General features: G+C 40.3%; 1 protein-coding gene across 4 annotated transcripts in view; it reads left to right on the top strand.

The window, feature by feature from the left end:
* Positions 1 to 15,007, top strand: part of LOC109598670 (mediator of RNA polymerase II transcription subunit 13) — a 31,608-nt gene that overhangs the window by 3,991 nt on the left and 12,610 nt on the right. For all 4 annotated transcript variants that reach the window (XM_049961068.1, XM_049961067.1, XM_020014575.2 and 1 more), the window contains exon 2: positions 3,628 to 3,976. In XM_049961068.1, coding sequence (XP_049817025.1) covers positions 3,628 to 3,976 — 349 coding nt within the window. The remainder of the gene's footprint in view (positions 1 to 3,627; positions 3,977 to 15,007) is intronic.

Raw genomic sequence — 15,007 nt, 5'->3', positions numbered from 1 at the left:
GCCTTATTGCTAGCGAGCGATTTATTTTCGTACAAAACTGTTTATTAATGGTGCCGTGGAACTCTCGGCATTAGAATACCGGTAAACTTGGCAACGCCCGGCGAATTCTTGATAGAGCCGGCTCTCTCGTTTCTGCATGGCATTATCGGGAGCATCGCGCATACACACATACACACAACATACACACGTCGACCAAGGGGGACGCAAAGGGGCGACGGCCAACTTGTCCAGCGGCCGTCAAACTGTTTTCCCGTTCCTTCTAAAATTCGGCGTACGAAATTAACCGCAGCACCTGCGTTAAAACGGTCTAGACTGTAGGGGATGCTTTTCACTGTCGGATTGTCGAATGACGCAAAAGATGGTAGCGTCGGGCTGTGTTGTGCGTCCGTAATTAACGTTGAGGTTGCTTCAATGTGCCACCGTCGCACGTGTTTTGTTTATCGTTACTTTTGCGGTAAAAACAGGATATTTTTAACTGGGTTTTAGTTGATAAATAGTTCGAGAAAATTTGTTGATTCGCTATTTTAACAAAGGAAAAATGTTTTATTAAAAAATATAAAACCAATATGCATATTTTATTTTGATGGGCACTCACTGAATGTTTTTAATCGTTTCTTAGAATTTTTCCCTTGTGTAGTTTTGCACCTAAATTCTGAAATTGAAGAAAAAGTCAGTGGACTGAATTGGATTCATTGAATGAGCGTGTGTAATGTGAATGTAAAGAGAAGAACAAGGGAACAAGATGGAGGATTAGTTTTACAGGAAACTGTAAAATGTGATCACTTTCTAGTAAATTTCACTTTCTAAATAATACATATTTACAGAAAACTGTAAACTATGCATCTCTATTACTTCTGTCATATTTGCAGTATATTATATACAAAAATAATGATGTTACTGAGGCAAATTTTTCAGTCAATCTCTATTTAAACAGTAAAATATGTCTGGACTTTAAACGTTTGAGATATTCAATTTAAATGTGTTGACCACATTATGTTTAATATAATTTTGATCTTCCCCATATAGTAATAAAATGGTCAATCTTTATTAATGTTATTTTATTAAGTGTACATAAACACTTTGATAGAATATTAATATTCCAGTAGTAATTTAAATTATAGTATATCGTATAGAAACTAATGTAGTTGTTCTTGGTTTTGTCAATTGACGGATATTTGATTGAACATTTGACTTGTCAATTGTCCCCAAGGATTTTTGCTATTGGAGTTTTGGAACTAAGCACACCTTATCAGCGACCAGAACATTAAAAATTCACTAGATCATCTGAATTGCTCTAGTTTCTCGATGAGTACATCCTCCTACCTCTCACGGGTATCTGTTAATATGTATTAATAATTATGTTTTTAACGAGGACATGCATTGATGTGAGACTGGCATGCCTCTACACTTACCACATTGATTGCCATAAGGTTGTTTATATTTATAATACATGTAAATTCGACCTAGTTTTGCGAACATTTCACGCAAACAACCATTAATAATTGATTTATGTGTCGTACGCGAACGATAATCGAGACGACACGTAGTCGTCGTAGCATCGACATTTCAAGAAGGGCCGCGTCGTCGCCGTAACGAGGGGTGGCCGGAAGCACGTGGACCGAAATTGACCACGTGGTCTGGCCGCCATCGGGCTATTGACTTCTCTGTCAGCGGATCGATTTCGGGCCGTCGTTGCCGAGGGACGGTCGTATTCGTTTCGAGGGTTCGATTATCGAACATGCGGTAGGGCATGATTCGGATTAATGTGGATCGTCACGTCGTCAAGGCCGTCGAAGATTTTCGCATATCTCCGGATTTTCAGTTGCAGTCGGCACACGAAAACCTGTTCGCCATTGACATACAAACCGTCTTGGCACAATGAATCACGTCTTTGATAAATTAGCGTTGTCATTTGATGGCGAATAAGGAGAAAAATTGTCAGCACAGGATCAGCTGTGCGTTGTCCCTTCGGTTCTGATATTGTCGTTTGAGATTAGGAATCGGCAAACGGCAAACCGGTTGTCATCCTCCCTCCGGGACGACAACCTGTTGCGAGCGCGTGTCGTCGAATCCTTGTGTGATACCCCTGCGGAGGCCTCTTCGTTCTCTTTCGAATGGAAAACAATAAGTTAATAAATGATTGTGAGTGTGATAAGTCTATTTCGTGCATTGAACTTGACGTACGAAACTGGTGACGTAACTGAAACGGTTTTCGTGGGCAGGCGCAGTTGAAACGGGCTAAAAATCTGTGCGAAATGCACAAGTGGCCACTTTCATAACCGTAAACACACACTTTCTCTTCAACTATGCATCAAAAAATCGGTCCCGGTTTGTGCTCGAGTTATAATCGTTGCGAAAAACGGGAAAATTCCACGTAATTATTTTGGAAATTCGTCTATTTGGTCGCGGAGACGTATTTTTACATTTTTACGTTGTCGATTGGATTTTCGCTTTGTAACGTCGCGAATCACATAAAAATACATCAGCGGGTCAACGACACCGGGCAAACAGTTCGCTTTTGACCACCTGAAACTTGATTACGACACGGACGCGGACGCGGTAGATGTTTCTCTCTAATATGTTGATGCAGACAACAATTTGTTATCTTCTGTTCCTTTTAACCGGATAACACGAGAACATGAGAAATCTGCTCAATTTTAACGGCAACTCTGGAGTCTAGATTCCGAGGTTTGTTTGGTGCAAAAGCATTGAATTGGAAACGTTCGTTTCGACCAATGCAACAGCACTCTCAAGGTCCATTAGCTCACACAATGAGCCTGGCGAACTGATAAATCGTTACTTTTACCTTTTCAACGAAAACATTGTTGTTTTTGTGATTTTCGCAAGGTTATACGTGCCCAAGCCGGACACATGTTTGCTCGCAACCCTTCATCGGAAATGCACCAAATGCACTACTGTTATTGCAAAATGGAAACTGCTTTCTTCTGTCTGTCAATCAGTTTGTGATAAAACAAGTGTGTCAAGGTTAATACTAGTTAGGAAAATGATGTTTTCGTTTAATCCATTACATGTGTGCAAACAGAGATAAATTATTTTCCGAGCTTCCGTTTGCGGAATACAAATGCTTTCTTGTGCGACTCTTTCATAACTCTCCATTCTGTTCCATTAGTATACGAATAACACTATTAGAAGTCATAGGGTTCGAAATGTTCGTCATTTTGGATGCATTTCCGAACGCGAACTGTTAAGTTGTTCCGATCCGGGTGTGAATTTTGTAAATTGAAAATTGCACTCGATTGTACGCCAAGCAGTCAAGCAGTCAAGCAGTCAAGCAGCCAAACAGCTCGGTTGCCATGTGTAACCTGCGATTTTTCCCAACCGGGAACCAGTGAAAGTCGTGCCGGTGGAAGAAAGTGGTAGGGGCGATCGCTAATCGCCGATCGCCGATCGATGAGGCGACCATGGGTGCTATTCGAGGCGCTCGAAAAATGCCGATCCGATCCAGGTCAATACAGCTATTCTTCCACACTGTTATCGTTTCGGTAACGACCCGTTGACATAACGCATAACGATTTGATGGCTTCGAGGTGTTTCATTGTTTCATCATTACAACTGATGTTGATGTTTGAACGCTATCAGAATTAATTGTTGTTGTAATTGTTTCAGACTGAACTATCCGGCATAAAATGGCGTAAGCTGGTGTGGAGCGAGGGCGGCGCTGGCGGCACGCACGGTCACGGGGCGCCCGGCAGCGCCGGCCACGGTCTCGGACCGCCCAACGAGCCGCTCGATGATCCGGTGCTGCGCAGCTACGCGCGCTGCCTCGCCGCCGACATACTGTGCGTGTGGCGGCGTGTCTCGACACCCCGTCCGACCGATGGGTTCGAACTGGCGCCGCCACCGCCTGCCCAGCCGCCGCCCCTGAGTCTCGCCGCCTCGAAGGAGCTGTGGATCTTCTGGTACGGCGAGGAACCCGATCTCGGCGATCTGGTAGCACCCGAACTCAACATACCAGGTAGGATATCGGAGTTTATGGGTTAATACAATTCGTTGTCGGGTTTTCAAGCTCGTTGACTCGATTCGGGGTACAAAAACAAATGCGCCCGTCACCATTAATGTGTCAAGTGCTGGTCTTCGACGATCGAATGTACGAGGTGGCGAGTCGTTTAACGCCAAGGGACTCTAAAAAAATCACCAGCACTAATGATATAAAATAAAAGCGGGTGATGATAAAAATGGTAATTTTGTGGATGCACTCTTTTGTTAATTTATTTATGAAACATCGGATTAAAAAATTTTAATGTCAAGGTCGTCCTATTATATTATATCAATTTGGTTTGATATCTTATCCGGATTTGACAAACGTATCTAATCTCCGATTTATACATACATTAAAAAAATATTTCCATTAAAAATCCTCATATCTGCTTTTTCCCTGTTCAAAACAACCCTCGTTGCTTACCTCCAACTAAGAGGTGGTATTTCATCCACAGTATTACACGGTGACGGCGGCAACACCGTCATACCTTTGCACTGTGGGAACAACAACACTCCGGAAAAATCAAATAATGATATATAAAAAATAATCATAATTCATATTTAAAAATACACTTTATTTCACTATCGAATATTCGAATAATTCAATATTGTAATATTTTATTTTTCATATTAATAAATGATACATATTAAAAAAAACTGTTTATTTCACTCTCAAATATTCGAATAATTCAATATTGAAATATTCTGATTTTTCATATTAAAAAATATTCATAATGCATATAAAAAAAGAAATACTTTATCTCACTATCGAATATTCGAACAATTCAATATTGTAATATTTTTATTTTTCATATTAATAACGGATAATAGATATTAATTACATTTAACAAATAATTTCATTGGCAAAAATTTGAATTGCGACCGTTGCAACGTCTGGTCCGTTATTGCAGTCGGTTTTTTGGCGAATCCTGTGCCACTGTACGAGTTGGCGGCATCGAAGTCCCGGTGTGATCAATAGTCACGAAGCGAGTGCGAGCGAACGAGAGGGCGATTAAAAGTGCATCGGGGACGTCCCGCTCACCCATCCACCGATCCACCAATCCTCCCCCAGGTTCTGTCGTTCGCCGCTCCGCCGCGCGCTTCGCCTCACTTCTTCTCGCTTCGTCTCGCTTCGTCTCGCTTCGTCTCGCTTCGTCTCCATTAAGTAAGTGCGCCTCCGTTAATAGAGACGTCTATCAATCTGTGGGATTTTACGGTTTATTGTCGAGATATGTCGGTAGCTGTTTAAATGGTTAATTGGTCGCCTTCGGATGATGATACCAATAGAAATCGTCACCAAAAAACCCGGCGAATTTCATTTGTTACAGAAGTGTTTAAATTATTCAAATTATTATGTCTTAATAAACTACTGGCGATATACAGGGTGTCTCTTTAGTAATGAATCACAGTTAAATTCTACATACAGTACGAAAAGTCTGCCACTATGGGGCAAGACTTCTACTGTCTCTGTCATGCATGATGTCTCTTTCTAAATTCAGACAGGTCAAACGCTTTTCCAACTGTATATGACACAAAAATATTGTTATTTTACCAAAGTTACCTTATTCAAAAGTTAATAACCAAATACATATAAATATAGTCCAAGAAGTAAAAAAGTTACATTGTATGTCTTACAAGGTACGTCTTTAATCTCAACAAAATTATGATCAAAATTAAAATTTTGGCTAAACGTTCACTACCATTTTTACTCAAAAATATTTATATAGAAGCTATTGAATAAAACTTTTGAATAAGTTTAACTAAGCAAATCAAGATGTTTTGGCGTCATAAATATTTATTAATATTATTAAAATTAGTAATCAGCGATCTCAAATTTGAAATTTATTGAATATAACAGTATATCGGATATTAACATTCTAAATATATACAGTAGTGACTGAAATTATAGCAATGCTCCCTGTGAATTTCAGTCGATTATTTAGTAGAGGTCTAATTAATAATGTTTCCAGTGAAATGGTATCATATGGAAGAAAAAATATAATTCAGAGTAAACAATCGTTTCCCATATTATTAAAATATTTGAAGGAATCTATCAAATGATGGTTACAAAAAATATTGAGCGAATTAAAAAAATAATCGTAGTTCAAGAGTTGTGAAAAGAATTGTTCGATTTTTTACCAAGAATGTGAAGATTCGACTTTGATTTGCTCAGGATCACGTTCACTGGGCCAGAGAACAATGGTGCCTAGTAGATTTTAATGACCAATTTACAAAACAAAATGTTTCTTGTACCCACTGTGAAACACGGTGATGATTTAATTATAATATGAAAATGCCATTTACCAGGGATGTTTGGCCTAAGAGTATAACCATATAGGTTTAGGAAAATAGAGAGAAGGAAAAAATTAAAGAGGTTTGCAGCTAACCGCCACATACTAAAGAAAAGATGTCCCAAAGAGACGCAGAGGTCTAGACAGCCAAGAGACAAGGTCTCTTGCATCTGTCAGATTCACAGGGTTGGATGTCATGCAAGCATGCAATCTCCGGATCAGAGTATTGAAAGATAGATCTCCGGAGATTGAGGGCATGTTTGCGCCGCAGCTCGAAAAGAGAGGAAATGTTGTATTCGAAACAGACTTGTCTGTTACGAATATAGTATGGGTCACCAAGGGCCGACCTGACTAGTCTCATGTAGGTCCCTTGCAGGCACCTAATGAGCCAAGGGGCGGCGGTGCCCCATATAGGAAGAGCATAGGTGAAGAGAGAGTGGACTGTCGCGTTAAATACACGCAGCTTAACTGAAGAGGAAAGACGTTTAGAAAGGAAGAAAGATTTCAAAGCAATAAAGGCTGCTAGAGCTTTCCCCTTTACCAAAGCGACCTGGCGAGAGAAAGTGAGTTTCTTGTCAAGTATGACACCCAGGTACTTGGCGCTGGGACTCCACTCAACTTGATGATCATTGATATGGAATTTAGGTGGCAACCTTCGTCGATTTGAGAAGAAGATAGCTTCGGATTTAGAAGGATTGATCTTCAATCTCCATCGAGAGTACCAACAGAGCAGTTTAGGCAGGAAGTTCCTAATATGGATCCCCGCATAAACTATACATCTGTGGGAGCTAATTAAGGCAACGTCATCGGCATACATTGCCATAGTAACTTTAGGACAAGATGGTATGTCGCTACAATAGAGATTGAAGAGAGTAGGAGATAGTTTGGAGCCTTACGGGACACCAGCGGTAATAGTTCTTGAAGAAGAGAACTCGCTTCCAACCCTGGAACGAAAGGAGCGGTTGGAAAGGAAAGAGCGGATAGTGCCGATCAGATAAGAAGGAAAGTTTAACGAAGCCAGTTTGTGTATTAGACCAGCGTGCCAGACCCTGTCAAACGCCTGCTTGACATCAAGGAGCAACATGGTACCATGCTGCCCCTTGTTACGCCTTCCAGCCATGTCCTCGGTCACTCGCAAAAGCTGATGACCGGTACCATGGCCTCGACGAAATCCAAACTGAGCGTTCGGCAGGATGTGCTGGTCAGCCATAAATTCCTCAAGCCGAGTCCGAATAACCTGCTCCGCCACCTTGCTTAGCGAAGAGAGGAGGCTAATGGGACGATAACTGCTAGCAAGGTGGGCAGGTTTGTTGGGTTTTAAAATGGACACTACCGTCGCCACCTTCCATGCCGACGGGAAGTAGTGGAGACGGAGCATCGCATTTATAATGTTAGTAAGCATTGCCACCTGAATGGTAGCAAGCTTCCTAAGGGCCACGTTGGGGATGGTGTCTGGGTCGGGACTTTTCCGGTTATTGAGGGCTTTAAGGATACCACTGACTTCGCTGGGAGAAGTAGGAAGAATGTCACTATCAGGTTTTGGGAAAGTCATAGAGTCCACAACAATTTAATTTCATATATTGAAGAAATTATTACAGCCGATTCTCGTTAATTCGAAACTCGAGGGACTCTTAAAATATTATGAATTATCGAGTGTTTGAAATATTAAATGGTTAGAAATTTTTGAGAGAAAAAATATATGTTAAAATTTTGAATTATTGATTATTGTTAATCAGTTATTACTTATTAACTACTATTCTTTAAGTATGACAAAAGTTAACAGGTACATACATGTACCATGTAGCATGTACATATTCATAATGTGAATTAATCTTTCGAAAGAACTCTGTTATATAGGTTTGCTTCAAAGCACATTGCTGCTGCTCAGGCTACTCAATAACATTTTTTAAAAGAAAAAGTGCTTGAAATGCTTTTTCACTTAAATTTTCGTTTTGTAGACGGAAGCTTTGTAAGGTGTCGAATGACACCTCTGCCAAAGGTTCTGATGTATCTTTCTCTCTGCAACTTTGAATTGTCGAGTGTTTGGCGCCGATGAGTTCGAATTGACACGTCGTTTTGTTACGTAGCGATTTTTTCGTTCGAATTACCAAGCGCATAAAAATGTATTGATTTAGTTCGTAATATAAAGAGATTTTCTAGGAAACTCGTAATAACTATGAATTATAGAGAGATTTGAATTATCGAAGGTTTGAATTAACAAGAGTCGACAACTGTCTTAAGAAATGTTTTTCAATTTGAAAGTAGGCTTTTATTTATTTATTTATTTATTTATTTATTTTTTCGATTTCAATATTTGCACGGACAACACCTTCCATCCTTTGAATCAGATCGATCGATCCATGTATCTAAAATCTAGCGTCTTTTCGTTATCCCTCATTAACCGATATTTCCCTTCGGCAGTTTCCTTCGTCTTTTGTTGCATCGCATGTTCAAATCAAAGGCGACGACAAAGGAGCCCACAATCGGCCACCGAATCATGCTTTTCTCCGTCAGACGAGCATGTAAGTTCATCCCGCCGCGCTATTGATTTTCCGCGTTCCGTCGCCGATCGCCCCTTTACTTTAACCCGCATTTCTCCATACGAGCGCGCGGTATAGGACGAAATGTAAAGGAGCGCGTGTCTGCTTTGTTGTACGGAACTTTCCGGAGTCGCGGAAAAAACCGGATGGGCCGCTTCCCCGTTTTTGTTTTGTCAAGGATGCCGTCGTCATGACGACGTCCGCATCTCGACACGTCGGGAAAATGATAAGAACGTCTTAATCTTGCACACCTGTGTGCACCGTTAACGGTGCGGTGAGGTGCGTTCCGTTTTTATGGGGTCGTTAATGTTTTTACGGCGGAATAATGGAATTATAAAATCCGAGCAGCCAAGCTTTAAATGGCACTTAATCTTCTGGATGCAAAACGGGTAGTCGAACTGAGTAAAAATTGGAAAAAATTAATTAATTACCTGAGCGGATTAATGAGGTGGAAGGTCATTACATTACATTACATTACATTACATTACATATATTTAATTAACATATCACGAACAGATGATAATTGCATTGTTGATCGGTTTATATCCCCATTTCCTCATTTTTATCAGACGGATTATGAACGTAGTGCTCAATTGTTTTCGTCCCACTTCTCCGCCGCGTCCTCGTCTGGATGAACGGTGAGAATGTGACGTCAACATGACGCCGGGCAACGTCACAACTCGACAACTCGACAACTCGACAACTCACACCGTGGCGCCAGGCGTCGAAGGTCTCACGCGTTTCACTACTCTTTAAAAACTCATTACATATTAATCTAACCGCGTTTCCAATCGTAAAAATCATTTTCGAGGTCGGATTTTAGACGTCCGCAAAGGTCACCGAGTTTTCGTGCGGCTTGTTGCTCGCGACGCCGCCACCGGCGAGCGCCGTCGCCACGACGACGGGACCCCAATTTAGTCGCGCCTCCGTAAACGTCTCGCGCCAAATCGCGAATCGATGCTCTAACCCGTGTACGACGATGCCGCCGCCGTCAGCGTCGTTCTGCGGTTGTCTTGTGGAAGAATGTTTTTTTTCCATCACGTTTCTTTCTGGTTGATTATTCTGAGATTTTTGCAACCTAAAAGTCGTTTTTCCATTATATAACACAATACTGAGAGATTTGTAGCGAAATTTTATAAAAATAAGTTTTTGTTTTAAATAATTAATACGAAAATATAACAATATAATTGTTTATTAGTGGGTTTAGTATTTATTAATATTTGAAAAATATACAAGGGTCAAAAGTAGAGCAACTTTAAAATAAAACAACCTTACGTACATTTAGTCTTCTTTTATTTAGTATCTAGTAGCATATTCATTACTTTTAATAACTTCTAAACTCCTTCATTGATTTTAGTAGCTTTTCATTATAATCGTTCGAAATTTCTTTTGAGTAAATTTGAACTTCTTCATAGTGTTGATTCATATTGGACAGCCAGCCTTTTTGCATAGATTTTCTGATCAATTTCTTCTCAAAGGTTTTCCACTGGATTGAGGTCTGGATTTTGTGCTGGCCAAAGCATGACACGTACTCATTGAAAAGCGAACCGTTCTTTAAACGATCCATAACGCCTCCTCCACCATGCTTCACAGTGGATTATACCTTTCTCTTGATCCTTTCACCTATGAAATGCCATCAGATTTGAATAATTGTAGCCGTTGTTGTTTAATTTTTATTGATAAATGGTCACTTCTAGGCATTTTTAGCTTTACGGAACGATGTCGGACACATAAATAAATTATAAAATCAATTGTACTGAATATAGGATTTGGTTGCTGCTTTACTTACGAACCCTGCCCGAAATAAAATGTTGTATAAAAACTATGTAAATAAAGATATCCGTATATAAATTGAGGTACGAAATGTTTAGTCACTTATTAATTATAAAATTACTTTAAATTAAAAAAAATTGTTCTTTTAATAAATTGATTATGTTTTTTAATTTCTTACTCTTACATATGAGCGATAGTGTATACAGATGGTATCTTGGGCAGGAAGCAGGTCGGGTACGCAGATGTCACCATTGCCCGGTGGCGCACAGGTGGTGGGGTTATATGGGGTGGGCGACGTGCGCGCGGTTGACCCAAATAGGTGCCATGGGACGAACATCTCTCCCACACGGGTTCGAGTATTTCTTCGATTTTTCCTTCAGGTTCGATCACCTGTATGTACATTTCACTTATTCTTCATCCTGTGTAATTGCGTCGGAAGGTCAAACGGGATGTGTTAATTACAGGGATCGATTGCACTTGATTTATGTTAACATCACACTTGTAGCAACATGATCTAATTAATGCCACACTTGGTCTTGTGTTTACATTTACGTGTTTACCGTCGTGTTAAGCCGACCGACAGATCGATAGTTCAAAGATCAACACCTATCGAAAGGACTTTATTAAAAACACAAACAGTTGCATCTCCGGATTAGAAATAATAAAAAGAGCACACGTTTTCATAAATCATAAACACAACTAATTGTGTAATTTTCGTAAATTTCGGAGACTGAAGTCTTTGAATTAAAAATATTACGTATAACATATGTGATAATAATACAATACCTTTCGCTTCTTCTTTCCATTAAGAAATCTTTTGAAATGCGGTAAGATAAGTTTTTTTTATTCGGAAGTGTGAAATTAGTGAAAAGCCATTAATTCATCATAACAAGATCTCAGAGTAGTTCACGCATTCCGACACAACTCCCAATGGCCCAATAAATTGTATGTTGTTATTTTTACGGTCTCAGATTAACCGGCCGCGATAAAAATGTAAATTTTACGACTGCATAATGGACCGAAGCGAGCACGAGTCTAAGGGAGAATGTTCTCGTTATCTTCTTATCGAATCAATTATCGGAATAGGGAATAAATAATAAATAAATAAACCGGCAGAACAATATAAATTGGCCGGTGAACGTTTCTGATTTCCCTGAGAGCTAGCTAATAGTTCGTTCACTTTCAGTTGGATACTACCGCTTCCTTTCGACGGCTGAATTGTTATTAATTTGCCGCAATATTAATTACAGTCAGCGCGAGATGTTTTATCCGTATGCAACCAACACACATAAGGGTCGGATTCATTGCATAGGCTGGGCGGCATTAAATCGGAAAATCGATAGGGAATTCGCATTTCGGGGTCCCGCCGCCGCCGACCGGTTGAATAACCCCCGGAACAATTTGCCGGAGCCGTCGTGCTTCGATTTTTACTGCTCCATTGCGGGGAACGCGCTACATCCGAGTTGCGTTCCTGTATGTGTATGTGTATGTGTGTGTGTGTGTGTGTGTGTGTGTACGTACGTGCGAAAAAAAAATGGGGCTATTGATCGGCGGAACCGTTCCACGCTCTCGCAGACTGACTGTGCATTGCAAAAACGTCGGGCTTCGTACGTTCTCCGAGTCTATTTAGCATTTGGCACTATCTGGACACGCCCTGCTTTCAATTGAAACTTTTGTTCGTCGAGTCGTTTCGAGTTTCTAACAGAACCTTGGAGAATCTCCGCCGGTTCTTTATATGGGATGAAGGAATGCCACCTTGGTGTGCACGATGCACCTGCATCGACGGCCACGGCAATAAATCCCTGTACCATCTGATTGACTCTCCGCTCATCCAGGACCAACTCTTACAGCAATTCACTATGAATTATTCATTAACGCAACAAACGCAACAACGTTTGTGACGTTGTGAAAAAAATATCTTCTTTTAACGCTCCTCTAACGGCCGCTTTGCATACATAAAGTCGCGCGCACTGTTGCCTTCATTTTATTGCTAATGCTAACTTGTTGCACGAGTTGTGCTGCTAATCCGCATGTTTTTCTCCTTATAAATTTGTATGGGCCAGTCGTTGTTGCTGTTGCTGTTGCTGTCGCTGTGTTGATGGCTGTATAAGATTTTAAAAAAAGTTTTTCTGCGACTTTACATCTTATTTGAACATTCCAGGCTGTAATGTTCCAATCAACAGTGACATCACTTCGTGTTACGCTTAATGTTTGTAAACAAACTGAGTAATAAAAATATGGAATTACTACTTTTTATTATTTTGAATTGATGATTCACGGTTTTGCCAGTATTACACATTTATTTCTGTTTATTTAAATTGGTGAAACATTATATATGTGATCTGATATAATCACCTAACATGTCCTCCTCCTAATACTACTGAAAGTATTTTTAAAGATACATTCTAGATCGAGATTAATTTTGGAGAGGACGTAAGGTAACTCCATTTGCCTCAATAAGAACTGGAACAGCAACATAATACCTACTTTTAGGCTCTTCTTACTGACTATGTAAAACGTAACACATGGGCTGAAAAGTCTCAGGCCTAACATATAAATGGTGTCAGTTTTCTTGCATTCACCTCTTTTCCAGTTAGTACTAACCTTCAAAAGACAGCTGTTAAAATTTCATGATATTCTATTAATTAGTTTGTGAGTTATTGTGCTAAGAGTGATGCCACTTTTTTTATTTTCAAAGCAATAGATCAAAAACAATTTCGTGTTTTAATTTTACACTGCTTTGTGATAGGAAAAAATACCGTTCAAGCGAAGTAATGACTTGAAAAGTGTTATGAGGACTCCGCTCCATCAGAAACAACAATAAAACGTTGGATTCCTGATATCAAACGTGGTTGTAGAGACACCGATGATGCAGAACATAGTGGACGTCCAAATGAGGCGGCAACACCAGAAAACATAAAAAATCCACAAAATCGTTTCGCATAAGCATTTGACTATAAGAAAGCTCTGTTCAATGTGGTTGCCGCGTTTGCTTACTGTTTACCAAAAAAAAGAACCTATTAATGATTCTGGGCAGCGCTTGGCCATGTTTCAACGTAACAAACTCGAATTTTGCGTCGATATGTGACAATGGATGAAACATAGTTCCATCTGACAATGGATGAAACAATTGCTCCACATTCACCGTATTCGCCACATTTGGCTCCCAGCGACTACTTGCGCAGACTTCGCTGAAACTGAGGCCTATTTTGAGGGAAAAGATAAATCGTTTTACAAGAGTGGTATTGAAATCTTAGAGCGGCGCTGGAATAATTGCGTTGTTCTTGATGGAGATTACGTTGATGAATAAAGCTAATTTTGAACAAAAAAAACGTGTTTTCTTTGTTAGACCCGGGTCTTTTCAACCCCTGTGTTTTATGTTCTGACCATGCTCATTTAAGAAACCCATCCAGGCTCAAAAAGTTACACTTACAATAGCATCAAATATCTCTAAAAGTTTAATTCTCGTCTTTACCATTGTTGAAAATGTATCAAATGTGGAGGCGAACAACAGAATCGACACTAGCATAATAAAAATTACATTTCCCACGTGTATAACAAACACGGTCCGCAATGCGTGGAGCTAATTGGTCGACTAATTGGGCCCTCATTCGTGAGACTCGGGATAAGATCATTTTTCATTGCACTTTTGCATTGTTGTCGATTCGCAAATATTTGTGAGTGGAGGATGAGTGAGTGAGTGAGTGAGTGGTAACGTGTTTTGTGGTGGGAACGTGCATTACACATACACACACATACCGGCGACGTCGTCTCGTGCACGGTTCGCAAAAAAAGGTGTCGGAAGCACGTGAAAATCGGGGCCCGGTGAGAACGTGACCTTGAGGCGAGCGGAATGTATCGCGCACGCCGCAATCCAGCATCTCTCGGCTCCGGTGCTCCGCACTAGATCACTGGGTCGGCGCAAAAATATTTCGGCCTCTCGGAAAATCTGTTGGTGGCAAATTATTGTTATCACTACAATAATGTAATGGATATTTCTGTATCTGTGTAGTGTAAGTGATATTTCGATTGGCAACGATTAAACCACCTGTTATACCACCAGGCGCCAAAACCACCTCCTCACCACACCACCAGCATTCGCAAGATTTGCATCGGCCCACGACTTTTCTTTGCCACACACATACGGGATGGCTTCTCGATTACGGCATCCCGTTCCTAAACCACTTGAGCAAAAATAGATCGTCTAAAAATATCGCCGTGTACACGATCGCTATTAAAACCACTTGAATTTGTTTTGTTCGGATGCAACACGAACACCCACAATTTTTGCCGGAGACTGTCTCACTCTGTTTGTTGGGATGTTTGTGTGATTTATCGCGGGTTGATTACAAGATTTCTAATTATTGTGAAGTTGGTGTTTATGAAAAGATTACTATTGCATCA

Source organism: Aethina tumida, chromosome 1, assembly GCF_024364675.1.
Source record: "Aethina tumida isolate Nest 87 chromosome 1, icAetTumi1.1, whole genome shotgun sequence".
In the NCBI taxonomy this organism is placed as follows: domain Eukaryota; kingdom Metazoa; phylum Arthropoda; class Insecta; order Coleoptera; family Nitidulidae; genus Aethina; species Aethina tumida.
Note: the sequence above shows the minus strand (reverse complement) of the source record. Positions and strands in the feature narration are given on the sequence as shown.